The sequence below is a fragment of the Rhinolophus hipposideros genome, assembly GCF_964194185.1.
Source record: "Rhinolophus hipposideros genome assembly, chromosome: 15".
Classification (NCBI taxonomy): Eukaryota; Metazoa; Chordata; class Mammalia; order Chiroptera; family Rhinolophidae; genus Rhinolophus; species Rhinolophus hipposideros.
Genome location: NC_138061.1, coordinates 50,578,109 through 50,603,400, shown reverse-complemented (window position 1 = coordinate 50,603,400; position 25,292 = coordinate 50,578,109). Strand labels below are relative to the sequence as shown.

The 25,292-nt window shown below is 38.2% G+C and overlaps 1 protein-coding gene across 10 annotated transcripts in view; it reads left to right on the top strand.

Annotated features, from left to right (window-relative positions):
* Positions 1 to 25,292, top strand: part of P4HA1 (prolyl 4-hydroxylase subunit alpha 1) — a 102,865-nt gene that overhangs the window by 11,105 nt on the left and 66,468 nt on the right. For 2 of the 10 annotated variants that reach the window (XM_081074379.1, XM_081074378.1), the window contains exon 1: positions 17,276 to 17,421. The exons of 3 other annotated variants lie outside the window; for them this stretch is intronic. In XM_081074379.1, the coding sequence (XP_080930505.1) occupies positions 17,371 to 17,421 (51 nt within the window). In that variant the 5' untranslated portion in view covers positions 17,276 to 17,370. Of the gene's footprint in view, positions 1 to 16,760; positions 16,976 to 17,275; positions 17,657 to 17,742; positions 17,964 to 25,292 lie in introns of those variants that run through there. 5 more of the 10 variants (XM_081074374.1, XM_081074381.1, XM_081074382.1 and 2 more) reach the window with 5 other exon arrangements.

Genomic DNA, 25,292 nt, shown 5'->3' with positions numbered 1-25,292 from the left:
CTTATAGAGCCATTGTAATGCTTTTGGTTTTTACTCTGACAGGGATAGGATGTTACAGAAGAGTTTGAACAGGAAAGTGAGATTATGTGACTTACATTTTAAAAGAATCACTCTGGGTGTGGAGATTAGACTGTAGGAGGTAAGAGTTACTAAATCCTGAGTGTCCTTGTTAAGACGTACCTTGGTTACAAGGGAAGAAAGAGTAACAGCTCTGATTAGTTTATCAGCCATTTCTTTTGGACCTGTGCATTAGCACCCAAGCTTTTTATCAGAGTGCATCTATAGGAGAATTCTGGGAAGTGTGACAGAAGAATACTTTTGACAATCCTTAATGAAGGCAGATAAAATTTTAGGGTGACATGATATAAAGTCAATGAATTCCAAAGAGATGGGGAAGCATACTTAGAGAAAATTAGGGCTATAATAATTTTTTTTAAATCAAAATAACTGTATTCTTGAGCAACTAAGTGTTAAATGCTATAATAATAAAAAATAGTACTATGGTCTGAAAGGTACGAATCCTCCCAAAATTCGTATGTTGAAATCCTAATGCCCAGTGCAGTACTATTAGGAGGTGAGGCTTTGGGAGGTGATTAAGTCACGTGGGTGGAGCCCTAATGTATGAGATTAATGTCCTTAGTAAAGAGGCCTGAGGCAACTCCCTTGGCCCTTTCACTATATGAGGATACAGGGAGAGGTCTGCAGGCTGCAACCTGGGAGAGGGCCTTCACCAGAACCCAACTATCCAGCCTCCACAATTGTGAGAAATACATTTCTGTTGTTTACAAGCCACCCCAGTCTGTGGTATTTTGTTACAGCAGCCCAAAGAGACTAAGACAAATAGCTAAGATTAACTGAGTATTTACAGTGTTCTAGGTACTATGCAAAATGTTCCACATATTTATCATTAATCTCTACATCCTATGAGATATGTATTATTACTTGCACTTTACAGATGAGAACACAGAGGCTTTGAAAAGTAAAATAATTTGTCCATATTTACACTGCTACTCAGTACTGGGATTTTAACCCAAGCCTGTCTTACTCCAGACAGAACCTATACTTCGACTATCATAATGTACTATAGACATGGTAATATATCTGACTGGATTTGTGGGGCAGAGATATAACCAATATATTGAAATATATTGGAATGGTGGTAATAATCTCATGTTTATAGATTGAAAGACTTAATTTTGTGAAGAGGGCAGTATTCCCCAAGTTCATTTACAGATTCCATGCATCCTGATCAAAATCCCAGCTGCCTTTTTTTTTGTACAAGTAACAAACTAAAAATTTAGACTTCATCAAAATTAAAATAACTTTTATGCTACAAACAATATCATCAAGAAGTTGAAAAGGCAACCCACAGAATAGAAAAAATTATTGCCAGTCATATATTTGATAAGGGACTTGTATTTTGAATATATAAAGAACATTTAAAACTCAGTAATAAAAGTATAAATAACTGAATTTAAAATAAACAAAGGACATTTCTTCAAAGAAGATAGAAAAATGACCAATAAGTACATGAAAAGGTGTTGAACTTCATTAGCCATTAGGGAAGTGCAAGTCAAAACCACGAGATACTACTGCATACCAACTAGGATGGCCACATGAAAAAGGTAGATAATGACAAAGAGTGGTGAGGATGTGGAAAAAATGGAATCCTTATATACTGCTTGTGGGATTGTAAATGGTGTAGCTGCTTTGGAAAACAGTCTGGCAGTTCCTCAGAAGTTAAACATAGAGTTACCATTGACCCAGCAATTTCAGTCCTGGGTTTATATCCAAGAGAATTGAAAACATATGTCTACATAAGAACTTGTACACAAATTTTCATAGCATCATTCAAAATAGCCAAAAAGTAGAAACAATTCAAGTGTCCATCAACTGATGAATAGATAAACAAAATGTTGGTATATCCATACAATGGTATTTTGTTTGGCAATATAAAGGAATGAAGTATTGACACATGCCACAACATGAATAAAGCATGAAAACATTATGCTAAGTGAAAGAATTCATTCACAAAGATGATATATTGCATTTATATAAAAATGTTCAGAATAGGCAAATCTATAGAGACCGAGAGTAGATTAGAGGTGGCCTAGGGGAGGGAGTGGGGGAAGTGTTGGGGAGAAGGGGGCGTGACTGCTAATGGGAACAGATGTTTTTGAATGTTTTCTTTTTTTAAGTGATGAAAATGTTGTAAAATTGATTATGGTGATGATTGTACAATTCTGTGAACTTACTAATGAATATTGAATTGCACACTTGGGTAAGTGGTGTTATTTGAATTGTAGCTCAATAATGTTGTTGAAAATATTTAACCAAATCATTAACTGTATTAAACAATTATAGTGCATGATTAGTAAATATAACAAGTGTGGCATAAATAACTATAATCCTCAGGTTTTTGTCTTTTTGGTCATGAGGTAAAAATCATCTTTCCTCAGACATGCTTAAGTTCTAAGCATTGGCGTGTGTTAATCATGTAATAGATCAATCTTTTATATTCTTTTAAAGGCACAAATTGAGCCTCAAACCATTGAATCCCAGTCTAGCATTAGGTGGTGAAAGTAATAATGTATTTAAAGATATGTGTTTATTAATTCATCGAACATAATGCAAGCCTGTGATGTGGCAAGCATCATGCCAGAATTGGGGAGACAGTGGTGAATAACGTATTGTCTCTGCCATAATAATTAATTATGCGTGCACATGTGTGTATGGTGTGTATGTGTGCGTGTGCATGAGCATACAAGCATGTGAGACAACAGCCCATTTACTCAGAATAGTCTTTGACCAATTACAGGAGTGGACATTAGGATGTAGGGCATACCTGAGCAAACTTGGATAGAAATTACAAGCTCATTCTGTAAGCAGGCTTATAGTTGGGTATTGTCTCACTTCATGTGGAAAAAGAAATCGATCTTAGCAGACAGGGGTGGGAAGGGGTTTACATGAGGGCCCTTTAAATAATAAGCCACAGGCAAAGAGCCCTGTCTGTTTGCATAGCCAGTGGTACCATAAACAAGGGGAGGTCCTTATGTTTCTCTTCAAGAGCAAAGTACAGTAGGGTTCTTCCTCTATCTTCTCAAATATGGAATAATACTTAGCACACAGCAGTGAATAGAACCAAAACTAAACACCATGCTCAGCTGGAAGACAAGATGAAACAGAACAATCAGGGTAGACCAAGGTCAAAATGAATTTGAATACATGATTTTGACAGTATGATGCATTCACTAGACTGAGGATGGTTTCTGTCTCCTGTTCATTGAACTCTGCTTTTCCTGGTCCCCTCCTTTTTAAAATATGATTACCCATGGGCCATTTCATTGTAGTCACTAGCAATTCCATCAGAAAGTTGGCAGAAGATAAAAAAGAAAAAGAAATAAAATTGTCAGTTTCATTATCAGTTAAAAGGTCTGGCAAAAGGCTTTCTATAATGAGTTGTAACTAGAGCTACATTTCAGTTCTCTAGTGTCTTGTATAGTTTCATCTTTATCCCAATATCCAGAGGAGTTTTGAGTATAGACAAAGTGTACGCTGTATGTGGTTATATTTCCAAAGCAAATGTAATTTTTTTCTGTTACCTAATCTGGTGATTATTTCACTTCTCTAGGCCTCAGTTGGAAATAGTCCTAAATCTCTAATATTTTATAATGTAAAGATTATCTGTTATCTGTTATGTATTGTCAGAATAATGCAAGCACACACTCACAGAGTACAAGGGTTTATTACTCACGTGCCTGGCTAGGTGATTCTGCTGATTTTTACATGACTAGGAATGCTGCACTATTGATAATCTAACACGGTCTTGGCTAGGACACTGGGTATGAGTTGGCTCTGCCCCATGTGTCTCTCATTTCCTAGCAAGCTAGCATGTGCACATCGTTTTGATGATGATGGCAGAGGACAAAAGCACAAGTGGACATATGCGAGTCTGCTTGCACATCACCATCAAAGCATATCATACGGTCGGGCCCAGAGTTAAATGGGAGGGGATTATAAGGTAATGTAGCAAAGGGTGTCGTAAGGGGTTTAGGCTGACTACAAAGTTAGAGGGAATGGTCCCCACAAGAGACCACCCTCACTTCTGATACCAACTGCATGTTCAAGGGGTTCCCAAAACCACTGTCAATAGAAGGACTCACGGAACTCACTGAAAGCTATTATACTCATGGTTATGGCTTATTACAGGGGAAAGGTACAGGTTAGAATCAGCCAAGGGGAGAAGTAGCACATAGGTGGAGTCTAGAGAAATACTAAGTATGGAGCTTCCATTGTTCTCTCCCCCGAGTCAGGATGCATTGCTTTCCCAGCCTCAACGTGTGACTATACATATAGATAGGATGTTGCCAACCAGGGAAACTCACCTGAGCATTGGTGTCCAGAATTTTTACTGAGGCTCCATCACACTGGTGTGGCCAGCCCCTACTCTACGACCACTGGGTGTGGTCAGACCCCACCCTAAATCACATTGTTAGACTATCCATTGTGACTTAAGGCTCCCAGGCAAATAAAAACACTCTAGTCAGGCGTGAGATTACCTCCCAGAAACTGAGGGCAAAAGCCAGACATCATTTTGGACGAGGTAATTTTTTTTTTAACTACATAGGAGTGGATACAGGAAGTAGGGAAATTTTGGGACTATTAGTACAATCAGTCTAGCACAGTAGCTCTATTAAAAGTATTCCTTAAATTGGCATAGAATGTGAAGAAGTGTTCTTTAAGTTCAGGACTGACTTAAGAACTAACATTAACCACAGACTAATTATAGATGTTGTAAGTAAGCAGCCTTCTCTTTACCCCTTGGATCCATTAAGACTAATCATTTCACTTCATAATTTTTTCCCCAAGTCATTGAAACAAGTGTAAAGATCATCAATTTTGGCTCTATGATTAAAAACAACAACAAAACAAAACCGCACACAGTTCTGTACTATATAGCATCCAATGATGATTACTTAATATAAACATAGTAAGTACTTCATACTTTCCCAAGAACTTTCAAAACAACTATTTCAATTGATTCTCAAAATGACTTTTTTTGGCCATTTGGAGGATAAAGATATTTCATCATAAAAATTAAAACAATTCACTTAGGGGTACCCTGCTATAGGGGTACCCTGTTAATTGTAGACTAACAATCTGGGCTCACTGATTCTACCAGTCCTTCCTGACCCCAAATTTTTCTTCCAACCAAATACTATAATTCTATGACTGAATGAATTCCAGGTCCTAAACTCTTGAGTCTTGCTTCACTAAATAAAGTTGAGATTTCTGGCATTCTCTCCTGATTTGTTTGAGCTCTTGACAAGTTCATTTGGGTAGAAGAATGCATGGGCTGGCCAAGATCTACAAATGTTTCACACAGCCAAGTAAAATGCTGTTTGTGTATAAACAGAAACATTCTTCTGAAATGTAACTTATTGTTTTCAGTAAAATATTTTTTAAATTTGTAAACATTTCCAATGCTTGACAGAATTGCTGTTGCGTGGTCCCCTGAAAGCTATAGCATTTGACAATATTTAATATTTAGGACTCAAGCTGTTTACATTCAAAGAGTAATATATTGCTAAGGGAAGATACCAGAAAATGGAAAAGCACTAAATGGAATCTGATATAGCTGTCATGCTGTTCATGAATTGTTCGCAACCAGAATTAATAAATAACTGTGTCTTAGTCACCAATATATTTCCAATGCCTGATACAATGCCTGGCATGTTGTATGTGCTCAATATATATATAAATGAATGAATAAATGAATGAATACTAAAACAGGCTTCCCTATTACAACAGTTGCTTGATATATGGTAATACTCTCCAGACATCATTGTTTTCCTTTTCTGAAAACAAGTACATTTCTTTTGAGAATTAGGAATTTGTTTCAAAACAAGAGAATAGTTGAGAACTGAGTTGGAGCCCACTCTAACATGGCTCATGATACTAGCACTAGAGTGCTACATCAGTTAAGATATATTTGGTTACTTGCAACTGAGATTTGAGAAAACTCAAATTTAATTTGCTTAAATAATAAGGAAATGTGTTAGCTTGCATAGCTAAAACATCCAACCGTACGTAGGTCAGACCTCAGATACCAATTGGACTAAGGTCTTACTTGTTTCTCTCAGCTCTGACCTATTTCATGTGTTGGCTTTGTCCTCAGGATGGCTTCTATTTTGGTTAGAAAATGGCTACCAGAAAATCTTAGAGCTGTTTACTTTTTTGTTCCTATCCAGAGAGTATGTCTACTCTCAGCTATGAACAAAAGTATTGGTCTTCACTTTATTTGGATCAATTTAGGCTACACTCCCCACTTGGTGAGCCCCTAACCAAACAATTCTTGAGGTCAAAGTGATGTCGTGAATGGTTCAGATCCTGGGTTAAGTACCTATCCCTGAACCAAGCACTGTGGCAAGATAGGTTGTTACATTACTGATGTGCATCAGGCTTATCTGGGTAAGGGGTCACCCCTGATTTGGGAGTAAAATAAGTTGCTTGGATCTGCAGTTTGATGTACTTGTAATTTCTAGAAGGTTCTCTGTCATTACCTCTGCAAACATTTTAAAGCCCCATTTTTTTCTCTCTTCTTCTGGGATTCTAACTACACATATGTGAGACTACTTGATATTATCCTACACCTTTTGGATGTTCTGTTCTATTTGTTTTTTACTTCTTTTTTTCTTCGTATGTCGGTTTGGATGACTTGATATTTTTTTCTAAGCTGTGTTGAGTACACCAATGAGTCCGTCAAAAGAATTATTCATCTCTGAATATCATGGGATTTTTTTCCCCCTGTGTTTTCTTTTTACTCTTATAACATTCATCTCTCTACTGAAATTTCCCAGTTGTTCATGTATGTTGTTCTTTTTTTTTCAGTAGTTAGTTTGAAGTCCTTATCTAATAGCTTCAACATCTGACTCATCTCTGAGTCCATTTCTGTTGACTACTTTATCTCTTAACAATGGATTTTTGTTTGTTTCTTGTCTGTGTCTCATGGTTTTCTAATGAATGTTGAACATTGTATTTAGAACAGTACTATTTTCTGGTAAGTAGTATCCATACCTGGCAACGATCACACTTCTTCTGTCAGGTTGTTATATGGGGGGAGGGGTGGTTGGAACATTCTAGGAGTTGAGTTGGACTGGGGCTTTGTTGTTGCTATAGTTATCATCATTATATCAGAGACTTCAGATTCCTTTAGCAGGAAGGTGCTGTTTCCTCGTGCTTAGTGTGGGGGTTGGGGTGCCAGAGGATTTTGCTCAGTGTTCTTGCTTCCCCCTTGGCTTTCAATTGTCTCTATATTCTTATGTCACAGAGAGGCTCTATCTACACTCAGCATTAGACTGGGCTTGAGATGGATATTCTCTGTTGTCCTGGTTCAGTCTCAATCTTAGGCAGACCCTGTGTGCCAGGGCCTTAGGAGGTGGGTCTTTTTCAGTCTCTCCTCCCTGTGGCAGCCAACTCAGCTTTTTATCTATGGTTTGTCTTGGCAAGAGTTTCCTGCTCCTGCCTTAGCAGTAGTGAACCTCAGCTTGCTATCAGCATACAATCCAGGATCTAAGGGGGTTTCCTGCCTCTCCCCGAAGTACAGAGGTCTTTTCCTCTACATTTTCCCCATCCACAAGATATCTATACCTGTGCCCTAGTGGCCAGAGATTTGCTTTACCTTCTCCAGTGGATTAGGGTACAAGAGCTGGAAGGAAAAGGTGGGGTGAGACTCCTATCAGCTGCCAATTATTTTCTTTAGGCCTGCACCATTGAGGGATTCTCTATGGTCTCCTGCTCTGCCCCTAACCTTTCATCTGAGCACCACTAAGCTTGTGGGAAAAACTTATGAGTGTAATCTCCCCTTGTGTCTGAGACTCCCATGCTAGCCTACAGTTGCTCTTTAATAATTTGTTAAAATTTTTGCTGAGGTTTTTCTTTAATAATGGTCTAAACTCTTTGTCTCATTTCTCCTTGGAACTCAGGTTCCTTGTTTCTCAACATCAATTGTCTGATGTGCTTAAGAAATTTTATGGTTTTGTAGATTGTCTGGCTTTTTTCTCATTGTAATTGTGGGAGCCAAGTTCTTTGCAGTTTTCTACATCCTAAGCAGAAGTAGAAGTCACACCTAAACTGAGAGGCTGGGCAATTTGGAAAGTCTTACTAAGGTTGTAGAAGGGGGAATGAATACTAGGTAAGTAACCCACAGTGACCATTCCAGGTACAAAATATAATCAATAAATACAATTCTGGTAAGTGGTTTTGTAAAGGAAAAGTTTGACTTTGTTTAGGCACTAGGTTATAGGTTATAGGTTAATATAGACAGGGTAATGCTGCAGTCATAAACAACTGTAAGTTTTAATGAGTTAGCATAATGGAAGTTTATTTTTTACTCAAGCTACATATCCAGTGGAGATTGTTAAGGCAGTGGAGAGTTTGGGGCTCTGATCATTGTAGGAACTCAAGAGACCTGGACTGATGACGGCTCCATCTTGACACTTCCATGGTAACTACAACAGTGGGAAGGGAACAGGGTGAAACATGTAGTGATTTTCTTGAGATATCTAGATATCTTGAGGCTTCCATGGTAACTACAACAGTGGGAAGGGAACAGGGTGAAACATGTAGTGATTTTCAAACACGTGATTTTCATTGGCCAAAGCAATTTAGTTGACCACAGCTAATGTCAAAGAAGGTGGAGAAGAGCAGATCTTTCTGTCTGGGAAGAGAAAAGCCCTAGAAATATTTGGTGAACAACAACAACAGAAATATTTGGTAATGAATACCATGGGGAGGTAGCCTTGTATTGCCAACCAACAAAAGAAAGACATATGTAATTAACTGGTTGATGCAAGTTGAGCAGAATTAAATCCAAAGAAATCACAGATTAATTTTAAATTAGAGCTGCAAGTAGATAGTCAGAATTTTAGACTTTATATAAGTTTTTGTTGGGATGTGGAAATCTGCTTAATATTAACAAACTTATTGATTGTCAGAATAAATTTGAAGGCTATGATGGGCCCTGTCAGTTCAAATCCATTAAGATTCAGACTCTAGCTTCTCTACCAATTCGGCTCATTTTCCCAACTTTTTTATTTTGGTTGTTGATACCACTGTTCTCCTAGTTTTCCAAGCTAGAAACCATGGCGCAATTTTTATGTAACTAATATGTCCTGCTTTACCAGCTTGAGGGCACAATATGAGGTCATATGCCTTTTTATATTAAAATTAAAGGTCTTAATGCTTCTGTCCTGCTTATTGAGAGGTCTGTCTTACTCTCTGGAGTCCTCTTCCTCAGATAATTCCCATGATCTCAAGAATGCTTATCTCGTGGAAGGGGTCAGTCCTAATTACTACACACCTGTAGGAGAGAACATTAGGAAATGTACTCAGACCTTGAGAAATGTTATTGCCTTCAGCCATTGTTTCAATCATGGTCACACAAGAGATTGTATTACTTTCTTACTGCTGCTATGACAAATTACCACAAACTTGATGGCTTGAGCGATACAAATTTATTATCTTACAGCTCAGAACTCTGACATTCGTCTCACTGAACTAAAATCAAAAGTACTAGCAGAGCTACATTCCTTTCGGGAGGCTGTAGAGGAAAATCTGTTTCCTTGCCTTTTCCAGTTTCTCGAGGCCTCCCACATTCCTTGGTTCACGCCCCATCTCTCCATCTTCAAATCAGCAATGTAGCAAATATCTGACTTCGCTTCTATCCTCACTTCTCTTTCTCTGCTCATAGCTGGGATAAGTTCTCAGCTTTAAAGTACTCATATAATCAGTTTGGGCTCACCTGGATAATCCAGGCTAATCTCCCTATGTAAAAGTCCTTAATCTAATCAAATCTGCAACATTCTTTTGCCATGTAAGGTAATATAGTCACAGGTGTTAGAGATTAGGATGTGGTCATCTCTCAGAGGCCTTCATTCTTTTCTTTTTTTCTTTTAGTTTCAGGTACACAAAACAATGCAACAGACAGACATTTCACCTCCCACAAAGTGACAACCATCCTCCCCCAATCTGCTGCCCCCCTGACATTGTACATACCTATTAGAATTCCATTGACCCTATTCCCTATGCTGATTTCTATACCAGGGGCCTTTATTCTGTCTGCCACAGTGAGCATCTCTGTTGAGGCCACATGATGCAGGTGGTCTAGCTAGCCCATTGCAGCCACTTTCCTCAATGACACAGTGACAGGATGTTAGTGACTGGCAAGGTTTCCAGATTCAGCTACATTCTAGAATCCCTCATTTCTTGACCTTCTTGATAATCCCCTTTTCCTCATGATTAAGGAGAAGTCCCTATCAGTCCTCGTCCCATTCCTACATCCAATGACATGTCATTCAGAGGAAAAACTCATGTTCTTACATTGCATTTTTCCATTGTTAAAGGTAAATTACATAATGTTACTCCACTGTTAAAATACTTCAGTGCCTTCCCAATGCACTGTCTCAGAGCTGCACAGGGCCTGCACAATCTAGCCTCTGCATACCTGTCATACCAGTTGTTTCCTTGCTTATTGCATTACAATCACATTGAATTTTTTTTTGGCTTCTCAGATGCACCAAGCTTTTTCTGACACACTATCTTCACACATGTTATTCCCTTTCTTGAGAATGCTCTTATTCACACATTTCATCTGGGTAACTCAGGTCTCCGTCTGTATGTCACTTCTTCAGCAACACTTTCCCTATGTTGTCAATCTAAATTATGTCCTTCCTATTATTCTTTTTCATTTGTTATTTTCTTTTATTACAGCTATCGACATTTATTTATTTATTTATTTACTGAGTTACTTATTTAGTGTACTGTTGGTTTTCTTCAAAGGACTCTTATATTCTATGACAGCAAGAATCACATACCCAGCACTTGGCATAGCCTGGCTCATATGGGTATGCAAATATTTATTGGATGAAAAAATTCCCATTGCTACAAGTGCAGATTTTAACTCTATCCAATAAAATTATAAACTTTTTCACAGCAGAGATTAAAGTTTGATCTTCCACAGCCAGTAGGCAGTATCTTGGATGCAGTAAGTAGGTGTTCCATAAATATTTATTCAATTAATATTGGCTTACTAACCTAGTCTCTGCTTTCCTTCTCTTCTAATTCACATAGCAAAAATTTCTAAAATATTGCTTCCATCATCTTAATCCTTAGCTAAAACAATCTACCCATTATTACCTAGTTAATCAAATTCTACTTTATTCTTTCTCCTAACACTCAAGTAAAGGTATGTAGTGTTTTATAATCCTCACAATTCAATACTTCCCCACTTTTTCAAATGATTTTTAATTGTTTCAGATGTGTGAATGAAATTTGGTTAAAACTGCCTTCAATAACATACTCTATGTCTTAGTTTTGGCTTCCCTTTTTGTTAAACAAATGGGTACTCAATGTCAAAGGAAGAAACCATCATTCAAAATGTGAAATAAAAAGCGATTTTTATTCTTTTCTATGTGTAGAAGCACTATGCTTGTTTGACACAGTCTCTTTGCTGATCTTATATAGTATTTTGTGAAAGAAAGGTGGAGTTCAGGGATTGGCTGACTTTCAAAGGTGGGAGTGGGTTGACATCAGCTGTAGAAGCCTGATTATTTTGGTGGAGAGATTGTTGACAATTGGCTGATTTTCAGAAATGTGTTCATTCGAGTAAGCCTTTTGCTGTTTGGGTAACTTTGAAAAGTGACTTCCCACTGTCACTTATTGGCTGTTTTTTTAGAGGCTTGTTCACAAAGTTGAGTAGCCATTGATCTATTAATTGACTTTAAAATAACTTCTCGTTAGTTGGTACTATAACTACATAATAGTTTTTTCCTAAGAATATAGGACTGGTAATACTTTCTTCAAGACACATTCACGAATTGATGAACATGATCAACTTTTTCAGTTGCAAAAAGAGATTTATTGGAGGTTTATAGTACTAAAGCTAGAGCAGCTCTGCTCTAATGTTTGACCATCTGGAGGGGAGTCACATCATTTTTTTCTGTTCCCCAAGGTATCTCTCATCTTCACTGTAACCAAGCCAGCGTGATCTGGGTGAGTAGTCATATGTAGATTTGATATGAAGTGTCCTTTTGGGGTAACCAAATGATATTAATAGGGATAGGTTAGAAGTTCCTTACAGAGTCACAACTCATTATTGATAATGTCATATAGATTTTTAGGATTGTTGTCACATTTGGGAAAATCTCAAATAAGGCTATTTAATATATGACTTTAAAGGGTTTAGGGCACATCAGTTTTCTTTAAACTGATGACACTTTAGTTTGCTGTCGATATCCTCATTAAATTCTGACAAAAAAGAACTTCCTTTTATTGGCTAAGCATTGATAAATACTAAATCTTTAATTAAACTTTTACACATGCAATAATTGGAAGAATTCCCCAAAGATTAGCTTCAGGCTCCCTACCATTTCAATTTCACTTCTCCTTCACTATATTTTTTGATACTAGAACTCAAGACAAATTCAAATAGCTATAAAATGTCTGGCCCTGCACCTTTGTTTCACAGTACTAGGTATGTCGGCACAATGAGTGGTCAGAGTATCCTTGGATGACACTCCCACACTGGGACAGCTGGCAATGTCTTAACTATACATGGAAGTGACTGTGAATTACAAAAACATATCCCATTAAATTCATACCAAATATATTCTAACTCAACTTCTCTTCAGCTAAATTGTTTAAATGCCTGCTAACCACTCCAACACTACTAGACAAAGGGAAAAGTGATGGGGAAATCAGTGAGGAAAAAATTAACAGTCTAAAGACTGCAGTTAAAAAAAAATTTTTTTAAAGGGGGACTACTATACACTCTTATATTTTACTTTATTGGGGAAGAGGAACAGGACTTTATTGGGGAACATTGTGTACTTCCAGGACTTTTTTCCAAGTCAAGTTGTTGTCCTTTCAATCTTCGTTGTGGAAGGTGACGTTCAGCTTCAAGTTGTTGTCCTTTCAGTCTTAGTTGTGAAGGGTGCAGCTCAGCTCCAGGTCCAGTTGCCATTTCTAGTTGCAGGGGGCAGAGCCCACCGTCCCTTGCGGGACTCGAGGAGTTGAACCAGCAGCCTTGTGGTTGAGAGGACACGCTCCAACCAACTGAGCCATCTGGGAGCTCAGTGGCAGCTCAGCTTAAGGTGCTGTGTTCAAGCTTAGTTGCAGGGGGCAGAGCCTACCATCCCTTGCGGGACTCCAGAAGTTGAACCAGCAACCTTGTGGTTGAGAACCCATGTGGGAATACGAACCGGCAGCCTTCAGAGTTAGGAGCATGGAGCTCTAACTGCCTGAGCCACCGGGCCGGCCCTAAAATTTCTACTTTTACAAATTTTACAAGGGCATATGACTGTGTGAACATATTTCCAGAACCTCTTCCAGGACCTTGGAAAGGGCTAGTGCAAATGACGGCCCTTAAAGCTGCAATTTTCTTAGCTTTACAGTAGATCTGCCTCAAGGTTTAGAGATATTTTATTTATAGAGTAAATTGTCAATTTTCACAGTCAGCTCTATATAGGGTCAGTGGATAAATTAATTACAGCTTCATTTGAGGCAATTTTTTCTAGCAAATCTTTGCCTTGCGTCAAAGGGACTGGCTCCCTGCTATTTGTTTCAACTAGGAATAGTCATGACCATTTCATACTCTTAAAAAGTATTGAGTACTCTAAAAAGTTTTTATGTGGTTTATGTCTATCAACATTTACTGTATTAGGAGTCAAATTAAACACTCAAAATATTTTTTATTAATTCATTTAAAAACGATAATAAATCTGTTACATATTAACATAAATAACATTTTTAAATGAAAAATAACTATTTTCCAAAGTAAAAATAATTTAGTGAGAAGAGTGGCATTATTTTACATTTCTGCAAATCTCTTTAACATCTGGCCTAATAGAAGATTCTTGTATCTGCTTCTGCATTCAACCTGTTGCACAGGACATGTAGTCTCTAGAAAACTCCACTGTACTTTCATGAGAGTGAAAAAGGCACATAAAGTCTTAGTATGAAATAATTTTGACCCTGTGGACCCTCAGCCACACTTTGAGAACTGCTGATTTAGACATCACTATACAGTACTCCCCACTTATCCACACAGAATATGTTCCAAAATCCCAGAGGATGCCTGAAACCGTGGATTGTGTCAAACCCTATATATATTATGTTTTTTCCAATACATATATACCTATGATAAAGTTCAATTTATAAATCAGGCACAGTAAGAGGTTAACAACAACAATAATAAAATAGAACAATTGTAACAATATACTATAATAAAAGTTATGTTAACATGGTCACTCATTTCAGAAGATCCCTTGCTAAAGTCTTTGTATAAGCTCAGTGCTTTCTGGTACAACATGTTACCATCAATTGGAACAGAACGTTTTCTGTTCATGTCTTCCACCCACAAATTTAATTCCTTTTTCATCTTTACTAAGCACTGGTCCCACACTGTGGCCCTAAGTTTTGCAGTTTGAGGTGCAACAGCAAAACTAACAAATTTATTTTTTCCTTTTCACAATTTCATGGATAGAAGATTCACTCTTACCATAGGTCTTAGCAACCTCAAAATATGACTTTTTTTCTTTCCTTATTGAGTCAAGAGTTTTTACCTTTACATTTAAAGGAAGCACTTTATGGCTTCTCTTTGGCATATCTGGATTTCCAGCATCACTACTCCTGAGCTTTGGGGCTATTAAGTAAAAAAGGTGGTTACTTGAACATGAGCACTGTGATACTGTGACAGAGGACAGATAAGTGACTAATGGGCGGGGAATGGATATGGAGGATGAAGGGATGATTCATGCATTGGGCGGGATGGAGCATGATGGAGTGAGGTTTCATCACGCTACCCAGAGGCATGCAGTTTAAAACTTATGCTTATTGAATTGTTTATTTCTGGAATTTTCCATTTAATATTATCAGATCACGGCTGACCACAGGTAAATGAAACCACTGAAATCACAGACAACAAAATCCCAGATAAGGGGGGGTGTTGTGCGGGGGACCCTGTTCGCTGCGCCATTTGTCATGCAGGGCGTCCGGCGGGGTGGTCTGCGGGGTCTCCGCTCCCGCTCCCCACATAAGAACGCAGGACACGGTAAGGCCAAACAGGAACACCCACGGAGCCATAAGTAGGGGAGTCAAACCAATATATTCTCACCGGCGGCATCTGCCTCTCTGCAATCCGCTCTTGCTAGCCCCCAATTCTTCTGCTAGCATAGCCACAGCAGTTATATTAGTGGCCAATGGCTTACAGGTTACAGCTGACAGCCAACTAGCCACAGCTGATGGCCATCTGATCACAGTTGACGGCCATTTACTACCCGAGCCAGCATCTTTCTATGTGAGGCCAAGAGCCTGGAAACTGCTTTTTGGGGCTTTGTCCCCACAGGGGGACTACTATATCTGCTTTCTGGTTGCCTAAGGCTCCCAAAATATGCTCTATTTCTGTACTTATATAATTAACCCCACCTCCTAGAGTCAAATGTTAATTATTATTATGCTTTTTAGCATACATGGAAAACTTTAGAAACAATTTTTAATGAATAAGAAGTCTTAGATAAGTTATTCTTCCCTTTCACTGACAAGGGAGAGTTATCTCTTTCATTGTATGTTCTCTGATTAACAAGGCTTTCTTCTTTTAGGAATATAATGACTAGGGCAGATGTTAGACTGAGATCAAAAACAACATTGGGTGTCTTATATGCTACAGCAACACAATCTAATTATTTGCCAAGTCCTTCCTGTGTGCTAGACCTGTGCTAAGTGCTTTATTATCTCATTTAATTCTCACAATAACCCTGAGGTACATAGCCTTATTACCATTTTACAGATGAGCAAACTGATATAGAGGTTAATGCCCAATGTTATATGGGACTGGGCCAGGAATGGAACTGCAGGGACAGAGTCCCAGAGAGCAGTTTCCAGGTTCTCGGCCTCACCTGGAAAGGTGCTGACTCGGTTATTAGATGGCCATAAGCTGTAACTAGTTGGCCATCAGCTGTAAGGGGTTAGCCATTAGCCACTAATATAACTGCCATTGCTACGCTGGCAAGGAGGTTGATGGGATGGCAGAAAAGCAGATGGCGGATTGCGGATCGTGTGGGTCCTGCTTCCTGTTATCTCCAACCCAGCTGCCAGCGAGAATATAGTGGTATGAACCCCCTACCCATGGCTCCTTTGGTGTTCTTTTTTGGCCTCACCATATTCTGTGTCCACCCGCCCAGAGCAGAGACGCTGCATTACAGGAACCTAAAAAATCTGTCTCTGGAGCAGAGTCCATTATGCTGATAAAGTATAAATGTGGGAGATGAAACAAGATTAGCAGACAGTAGAGGGGAAAGTTAGTAAAGCAAAAAGCCTCAGGGTCAAGGCAGCTAAGACAGGACGCACTGTATTATTTTCCACCAGAGGCTTCCTTTCTGCTTTATTTTTTCACGATACCACGCTCCTCTTCTCATATTTAAGACATTCATTGCTGGTGGCTTCACTGCTCATGACTGAGGGTGTTGCTGAAATTAAGACGCTAAAAAAAACCCGATGAAAAGGAGCTAGGCAAACCCAAGGTAACCACGGTGACCGCGGCGTGGCAAGAACCTTGCGCAGGCGCGTTACGACGCAGGCCCGCCTGCCAGTCCCATTTCTCAGCCTCGGGCTCCACCAGCTCGTGGGGAGTACGGGTGTGAGCCGCGGGTGTGGGCCGGGGCCCGGGGTGGGGGCCGGAGGGAAACCGGAGCCCGCGCCTGCGCAGTCGGCGGGGCGCTGGTGTGATCAAGCTCACGTAGCGAGGACTGCAGTCGCCTCCTACCCGGCGTTACCGTAGCGGCCTATAGGTTATAAAAGGGCTAACTGGCTCCCTCTGCTGCCCAGTTGCGCCGCCAGCGGGCTGAGGGACAGGAGTAGGTAACCCGCCGGTGTGCTGGCAACCGAAGACTGAAGAGCGCGCTCCCGTCCCACTGCCCAGGTGAGACGCTCCCCCGACCTTGGGGACTGAGGCTGAGGCCCTGGGGCAGCCGTGGTTCTTCCCAGATGGCTCTGGTGGTCCGGTGCCTGCCCCCTCTGGTGGGATGGGTTGGGGGCAGGGGTTCTCCAGGTTACCCCCGGAGCCTCAGTATTGCCTTTGGACACTCAGCCCCTCGCCCCGCGCCGCGTGACCGCGGGCGGCCCCAGAGGCCCCTCGGCCCTTCGCGTACTGCCCTTCTCACCTCCTCCCCGGTGGGCGCCCCCGGCCGTTTGGGCTGCGGCAGCCTCTGTCCCCGCCCCGGGGACCAGCACTTTCTTGAATATTCCTTCCCGGGGTGGACTCACCCTGTTGATTTTTCCGAACTCCACTCATACCTGGTCCTCCCTGCAAAGCTGATGGGAAAACGAGTTCGGAGTGAGGGTTTTTGTCCTCCGCGGCCGCAGACGGTGAGAAGGTGGCAACGGAGAGGGATTTTAACGCTCGATTGAAACTTGCCAGGCATTTTTACCCAGTCGAAAAGTCGTCGGGTCTGGGCAGTGGACCTACCCGGAGAAGTTCAGGCTAAACTCATCTGTTGCGCGCAGCGGTGCTTCTTGAGCAGCTAGAAGTGGCTCCGGGCGGCGAGTTTCGGGGCTGTTGGGTTGAGGAAGTCGGCTGTCAGATCACCCAGTCAGTCGCCGGGCAAGTTCGTCTTCTTCCTTCCTTCTTCCACGAAAATGTTTTAAAGGCACATGAGCTTTCTCCCTCTCCCCTCTTTCTCTCGGCAGAGTTTGCGGCTTTTCAAGTCCCCATCAGTAAAACGAATTCCATGGTTGTGTGTGGGAATTTTGAGTTGGAGTACGTGAATGGTCCCCAGATCTGGGTTTTCAGGGGGAAAGAAGAAGGGTGCCACAAATGTGAGACGACTTTCCTGAATCATTGAGGGTATTGAATACAATTCACCAAACATCTTATGCGTTCCAGAGAGAGTGGAGAAGACTCTTGAAAGGTTTGCGCTGTTTGCTGTAAGGAAGGGATGGTAAAGAAGCTAGGTCTCCTTTTGGGAATTGATCTGAAAGGCCAAAGAGGCTTGTCAATTTCAATTTAACTGTTTCTGGTTTCTCGAGAGCCGTGGCTCTTGGACTTTCCCTTGGAATGCACTCTAAAGGGATGAAGTAGCCACTACGTGAGTGGGGGAGGGGAAAGGACGTGGCAGCACTGTTCTTTCATCAACTTTTTTCCCCCCCTTTTCTTTTTCTTTTTTTTTTTTTTTTGAAAGGTTCTGGGCAGAAACGTATTTCCCCTTTTAGGTTTAGACGTAGCTTATGAATGAGGCTAGTCTTTTCCTAAAATAATCAAAGGAAATATTCAGTCCGCATAGCAGGAGCCCTGGAATTTAATTTATAAAGCATTTCAAAGGGATGTTTCTGATCTAGTTTCTGTGGAGAAAATGGATACCTTAAGCAGAAAATACGCAAGAATCTGAAAGTGAACAACCATAAATACGTTTGGCCTTGATTTGAAATTTAAATAGACATTCCGTGATTTTTTTTTCTTTTAACTTTGCTTTTAGCCTGTGAGTGTAATTTCAGAATCTTAAATATTAGCTTCAAATTTTACCTTTTGCTGTGGGACGCATGGGTTTTATCACTTACCTTTAAAAATTATGTCATATTTTATTTTGGAACATCATGCCTTAAGTCCTGCTTATTTTAGATTGCTGATGGCAAGTGCTTCTTATAGATTTAACATAGACTAACTAGGAAAAAGACTACTTTGTCTTTTTGTATATGGATAATACTGTTTCCTTTGACATCTTAAAATGAGTTTTATTTTGAAGTACTGAAAGCCAGGGCTTTGGTAAGCAGATAATTACATTGGCCATTTTGTGTGTTGGTAACTAAGGTAGTAAAATAGGTAAAAAAAAAATTGTTTACATCTCAGGAGTTGGACCCCCAAGGAGGGGTGGGAAAAAAAGTAAAAAAAAAAAAAATTGTTTACAACTTTTAATTATTGCAGAAAAATTTAGACAGTGCAAAAGGCTATTGAAAAAAGAAAGCTTCTATCACTAGGTAGTCTCGGTTGTTGCAGGTGAATTTTGGCTTTTTAGTAAGGAGATGTTAACCTTTTCTAAGGAGGGTTAACCTTTTCTAATCCTGCAGAGTGGGTTGTATGCTGACAAGCAGTATCTTTCATAGGGCAGTTAAGTTCAAACTCCTGCTTTTATTCCAGGGTTGCAGCAAGAGTTATTCCAGGGATGCAGCCATAAAGCTTGTGAGCCTTCCTTTCTGTGTATGGAAAGCCTTGTTTTACTTAGCAATTAATAATTAACTGGGATATAATTACTGCTGTTAAGATTTGAAGAGTCTACTCTGAAAAAAAAAAGAGGCAGTTCTTAACCTCTTTTGAGGTCATGAAATCCATTGAGAATCTGATAGGTGTAGAACCTGGGTCAGAAAATGTAAGTACATACACACATCTGCAAGGAATTCTATGTACTATTTACAGATACTCTCCCCCTCCCTCTAAGCACATCTATAAACTTTATTATAAGAACTAAAAAAAAAAAAAAGAGATACGAAGTTAATCTTTAAGGATAGCTAGGTATCTATCTTGAGGCGGTATTTCTTGAATATTTCTGAAAATTGAGTTGGGCTTGTAAATCTGACGGGACTTGAGTATACAGATGATCCTAATAAACTTTGCTAAAAGGGTTTTAACAAAAGTTAATAGGTTGGAAGGAGAACTGTTGAATTGCTGAATTGTCTACACAGTCATATGTCATATTGGCCTTCTCCCCCTCACCTGTCCCTCACCTATATTATAACATGTCTTTGGTTTTACACTGAAAGTGGAAAATGCTTGAAGATACACAAAAATAAATTGCACAGGCCCTCGGTATTAAGCTTTATTGCTCTTATAGTGAGATCTTGAATCTTATAATTAAGTCATAATGGGGTGTGTGTATATGTGTGTATGAATATATGAGACAAGCCAAATGATGTGTGCATGTATATTTGTAAAACTAGTTAAAGCTTTATTTCTGTTTCTACTCAATGAAATTTATTTGTGTAATTTGAAGCTATCCTCTCATTAGTTTTCCATTCTCCAAATATTGTGCCTTAATAAAAACCAGTGAAACTCAAAAGACTTTATTAAGGTTACTCTAGCGGTTTTTGAACTTAATATAATGAGACCTGATACTGCTGTGAATGATCAGTATGGCTATTAGTATATTTGGTTGGGCACTGGCAAAAAGTACAGTATAGAGAGAGAGATTCATGCTTCTAACATAGTTGTCATCAGTGAAAGAGTACTATTTTGCACTTCTTTCTCTTCCTGCTTAGTGTCTCATAAATGTGTCCATGTTTTGGTGGTTTACATATTTGTAATTTAAATAGTAACATAACATATGAAATTGATGTACTCAGCCTTTCTCTCTTGTTGGACATTTGAGCTGCTTCTCTATTATAAGTAGTGCAAAGAGAAGGCTGTAATTTAGTGGTTTATTTTGTTCACCTGTACAGATACAGTAAACTTGGACCAGTTTTCTATCTGTATTTTGTTTTAGGAAAAGAAACACATGGCAATAAAATCTTATATCAGTAATTTTTTCTTCCCCCTAAAAGAATTTTCTAGGGGGATTGGACTGGGCTCTAAAAAGATATTTTAATCTACTTGATAACAACTACTTTATAATTTAAAAAGTGTTGTTTTATATATTATATAATTCGATCCTTAAAATAATTTTGTGAGGTAGTTTTGTAACTTTCCTATCTTACAAATGTAGAGTTTAATAGGTTGGGGCTCAGAGAAGGCAAGTAATTTGCCGGAGAATACAGCAGGTGGCAGAATTAGGACTTGGACCCAGATTGTCTGTTTTCTGATTTATATTTCATCCTTGATGATTGGTCAGACTGACTCTGAGGTAATGGAAGGAAAAAATCAATTTAATAGCATATTAACAATGTATTAGACATGTTTTCAACATCTAGAGTTGAAATGAAATAGGGTTCCTGGTTGGTAGTAATTAACTTACTCATTCCACTCAATTAAATTTTAGAAGCATTTATAATGTACCCAGTAGACTATGGGAGAATCAAGACTGATAAGAAACGTTTCATAGGAGAAATTGGACATGAAAGTTACATGGTATGCAAGCATGTTACTAACATTTTACTTGATATTAAACCTGAGTAAATAAGTGCTGAATGAGAACTCGTAGATTCACATCCTCTTCAACCATGAATTCATTTTCCCCTATTCTAGTATATGTGGCTTTATTTTGCATATGTTCTCTTCAGCTTGATGACTTTGGATCTGGCATTAGGAAAAAAGAAGGAATTAAAGATTAGAAAGAGAAGAGGGAGACTAGGGTAAAGATGTTCTTTTTCTGTTTTTTAAAGCAAGAGGTTTATTTTATAAAGTGTCATTGAGACATAATCATCTATATAAAAATTGATATAATTTACAAAAGTAAGCTGCTAGAATAAGTGAGTTTAGCAACGTTGCAGGATACAAGATCAAAGACAAATAAATTATATTTTACATACTAGCAGTGGAAAATTGCAAATTGAAGTTTACAAAACAGTACTACAGCATCAAAAATTTTGCAGTCCTTAGGGATAAATTTGACCAAAAAAAATTGGATTACTTTTTATAGTAAAATTACCAACCCTTGAGGAGAGAAATTAACAAAGGCCTAAATAACTGAAGGTGTTCTCCTTGTGATCGTTGAGTATTTATTAAGCATCTCTTATTATGTACTGGACATTGTGCTGGAAGAATCATAATCATTTCATTTTTGAAATAACATAGTTACATTAATTTATGTTTAATTATTTTATTTGAGAGCACTTACTAAATATTGGTTAACTGGTTTTAAGTAGGCTCAAGACTTGTCTTCCGTTCTAATTGTTAACTGGATTTGCATATCTAATTCCTTCAGAAAATGCTCAGAAAGTGTTTATTTTAGTGTTTCTAAAACCTAGTTGTTGAATTTAGTACCTCAGCGCATTAATTACTGTGTACATAGGGGCTTTAGTTTTGCCTCCTCATTCCAATAATCTCCCCTTTTTAAACCCAGTGATATCATATTCATAAGTTACATGAAGACATTCTCAAATTTACATGCTCAAATTTACCAATCTTTTAACCTAAAGATATTTTGAGAATAGGTCTCAATTTACAATGTTTGAATAACAAATTTTAAATAGTGATGTTATTTGGAAACAGTGAACAGTGATCATAGCTACCTAGTGCTTTATAAATAAGTAAAAACCAATGTACGACATACTTATGATTATTAATAAAGTAACTGATATATTTTAATGAGTTTATTGAGGTATAATGACAATTAATTGCACATATGTACAGTGTGCAATTGATGTTTTGACAAAAGTATATACCCATGAAATTGTCAATACACGCAAGATAGGGAACATACCCATCATGTGATCCTCAAGAATTTCCTCATGATTCTGTAATCCCTCCCTCCTGCATTTTTTCTCATCATTGATTTTTTTTTTGACACTTAAGATTGGTTTGTATTTTCTAGAGTTTTCTATAAATGAAATCATACAGTATTTTTTTGTGGGGTGGAGGGATTCTGGCTTCTTATACTCAGTATAATTATTTTGAAATTCATCCATGTTGTTATGTGTTCCTTTTTATTGCTGAGTAGTATTACACTGTATAGATATACCACAATTATTTTTTGTCCATTTGCCAGTTGATGGACATTTGGGTTGTTTCCAGCTTTTAGCTGTTAATAAATAAAGTTGCTATAAGCATTCATGTATAAGTCTTTGGAGGGATATATACTTTCTTTTCTCTTGCATAAATATCTAGAAGAATAGCTTCATCATATATGATAGGGAAATATTTTTTTCCTAGTCTGTGGCTTGTCTTCATTTTTTGAAAGAGCAGGAACTATCTATTCGTGGACAGTATGTCTGTGTAGAAAATTCAAAAGATAGTTCAAAAAAGCTCGAGATCTAATAGGTAAATTTATCTAGGTTGAAGGAACCAATATACAATGATCGTATTTCTTTATACTAGCAATGAATAATTGGAAATTAAAAATTTAAAGTCTCATCTCAATAGCACCAAATCCCTTGAAATACTTAAGTATTAACTTTACAATATATGTCCAAGATTTGTGTACTAAACGTTATAAAACACCGATAAATGAAACCAAAGAAGACCTCCAAAAATGGAGAGATGTATCATATTCCTGGATTGGAAGACTTAATATTGTTAAAATATCCATTCTTTCCCAGCTGATCTATAGATTCAATACAATTCCAGTCCAAATCTCAGTTGAATCTAAAATTGATATAAAAAAAGGAAGTAGAAAAGGCACGCTGAATCTGAAATTTATATAAAAAAAGGAACTAGAAAAGGCAAAACAATTTTGAAAAAGAACAAAGTTGGAAAACTCACACTGCCTGATTTTTCACTTGCTGTATAGCTGCAATACACAAGACGGTGTGGTAGTGGAGAAAAGATAGATGTACAGATCAATGGACCACATAGAGGATGAACAGTTTGTTTTTGACAAAGGTATAAAGGCAATTCAGTAGAGGAAGGATAGTCTGGAATAGTTGAATATTCATATCCAAAACATCTCTGTTTTATTTGGGCACCTACTATCCCTTGTTGCACACTGGAGAGCTCCTGCCTAGGTATTTATTGGGCACCAGTGGATATGAAATATGAAATGAAGTTTACTCACACTGAACTGCAAAAGGATTCCTCAGGGACAAGGGCTTAGGTTTAGTCCCGAATGAAGCAAGAGTGAAGCAGGGTGGTTGGTTTTAGTTTTTATTGTGGCTACAAGGAGGGACCTGTGTGATAGTTCCCATAGGTGAGATTTACATGGTTTTAACTTCCCACCATTACCAAGGGAGTGAATGGCTGGGCTTTCTTACTGCTTTAATCAGATGTGGGGCAAAGAGGGAGGGAAGCAATGCTTCGAAGTTAGCACCCAAACATCAAAATAGAATCTTTTCCTTTATTACAGGCTCAATGCAAAAAATACCTCACACTTTATGCAAAAACTAGTTCAAAATGGTTCGTAGACCTTGAGATAAGATCTGAAGCTCTAAAATATCTGGAAGAAAATATAAGACACAATTTCTTTGACCTTGGTGAGGCAAAACTTTCTTAGATAGGACACCAAAAGCATGGTCTATAAATGAACAAGTTGATAAATTCACTTCATCAAAATAAAGAACTTCTGTTGTTGGAAACAGGGTTGAGAATGAAAAGAGAAGCCACAGACTGGGAGTAAAGACTCCTCTATCATATATCTGACAAAGGACTTGTATCCAGAATATATAAAGAACTCACAAAATTTAGTAATAAGTAGACAAACAACCTAGTTAAAAATTTGCAAAAGATTTAAGTAGAAACTTTACCAAAGAAGGTGTATGGACAAATAAACACACCCAAAGATATTAAACATCATTGGTAATTGTGGAATTGCAAATTAAAACCACAAGATATCACTATATACTTAGTGATAAAATTAATAGATTAAGAAAAATGAAGGAAAAAAGGAAAATTGACAATACCAAATGCTAATGAAGTGTGGAACAATTGGAAGCTTTCTTCCATGGTTTATGGCAATGCAAGTGTTGTAGCGACTTGAGAAAAACATATGGCAGTTCTTTATAAAGGTAAACATATACTTACCATACAACCCAGCATTCCATTACTCCTAGGTATTTACCCAGTGAAATGAGAATTTATGTTGATTTCTTTTTTGAAACTGCTTTATTGAGATGTAATTCATGTATCATACAATTGACCTGATAAAGTGTACAAATTAAGTGGCTTTTAATATATGCACAGAGCTGTGCAACCATCACAACAATCAATTTTAGAACATTTTTATCAGTTCAGATCCCTTAGTAATCACTCCTGTCTCCCTCCCCAGTCCTAGGCAGCCACTAATCTACTTTTCTATTTTTGTGGATTTTTTTCCACTTAGCACAATGTTTTCAGCGTTCATTTATGTTGTAGCACGTGTCAGTACTTCATTGCTTTTTATGGCTGAATAATATTCTGTTGTATGGATATACAATATTTTGTTTATCCATTCATCCATGGACATTTGGGTTGTTTCCACCTTCTTGGCTATTGTGAATAATGCTGTTATGAACATTCATGTACAAATATTTGTGTGGACATGGGTTTTCATTTTTTTTTTTTAAGTTTCAGGTGTATAAAACCATGTAATAGTTAGACATTTGGATATAGACCTAGGAGTGTATTGTTGGGTCATATGGTAACTCTATGTTTAACTTTTCTGAGGAACTGAAAAACTGTTTTC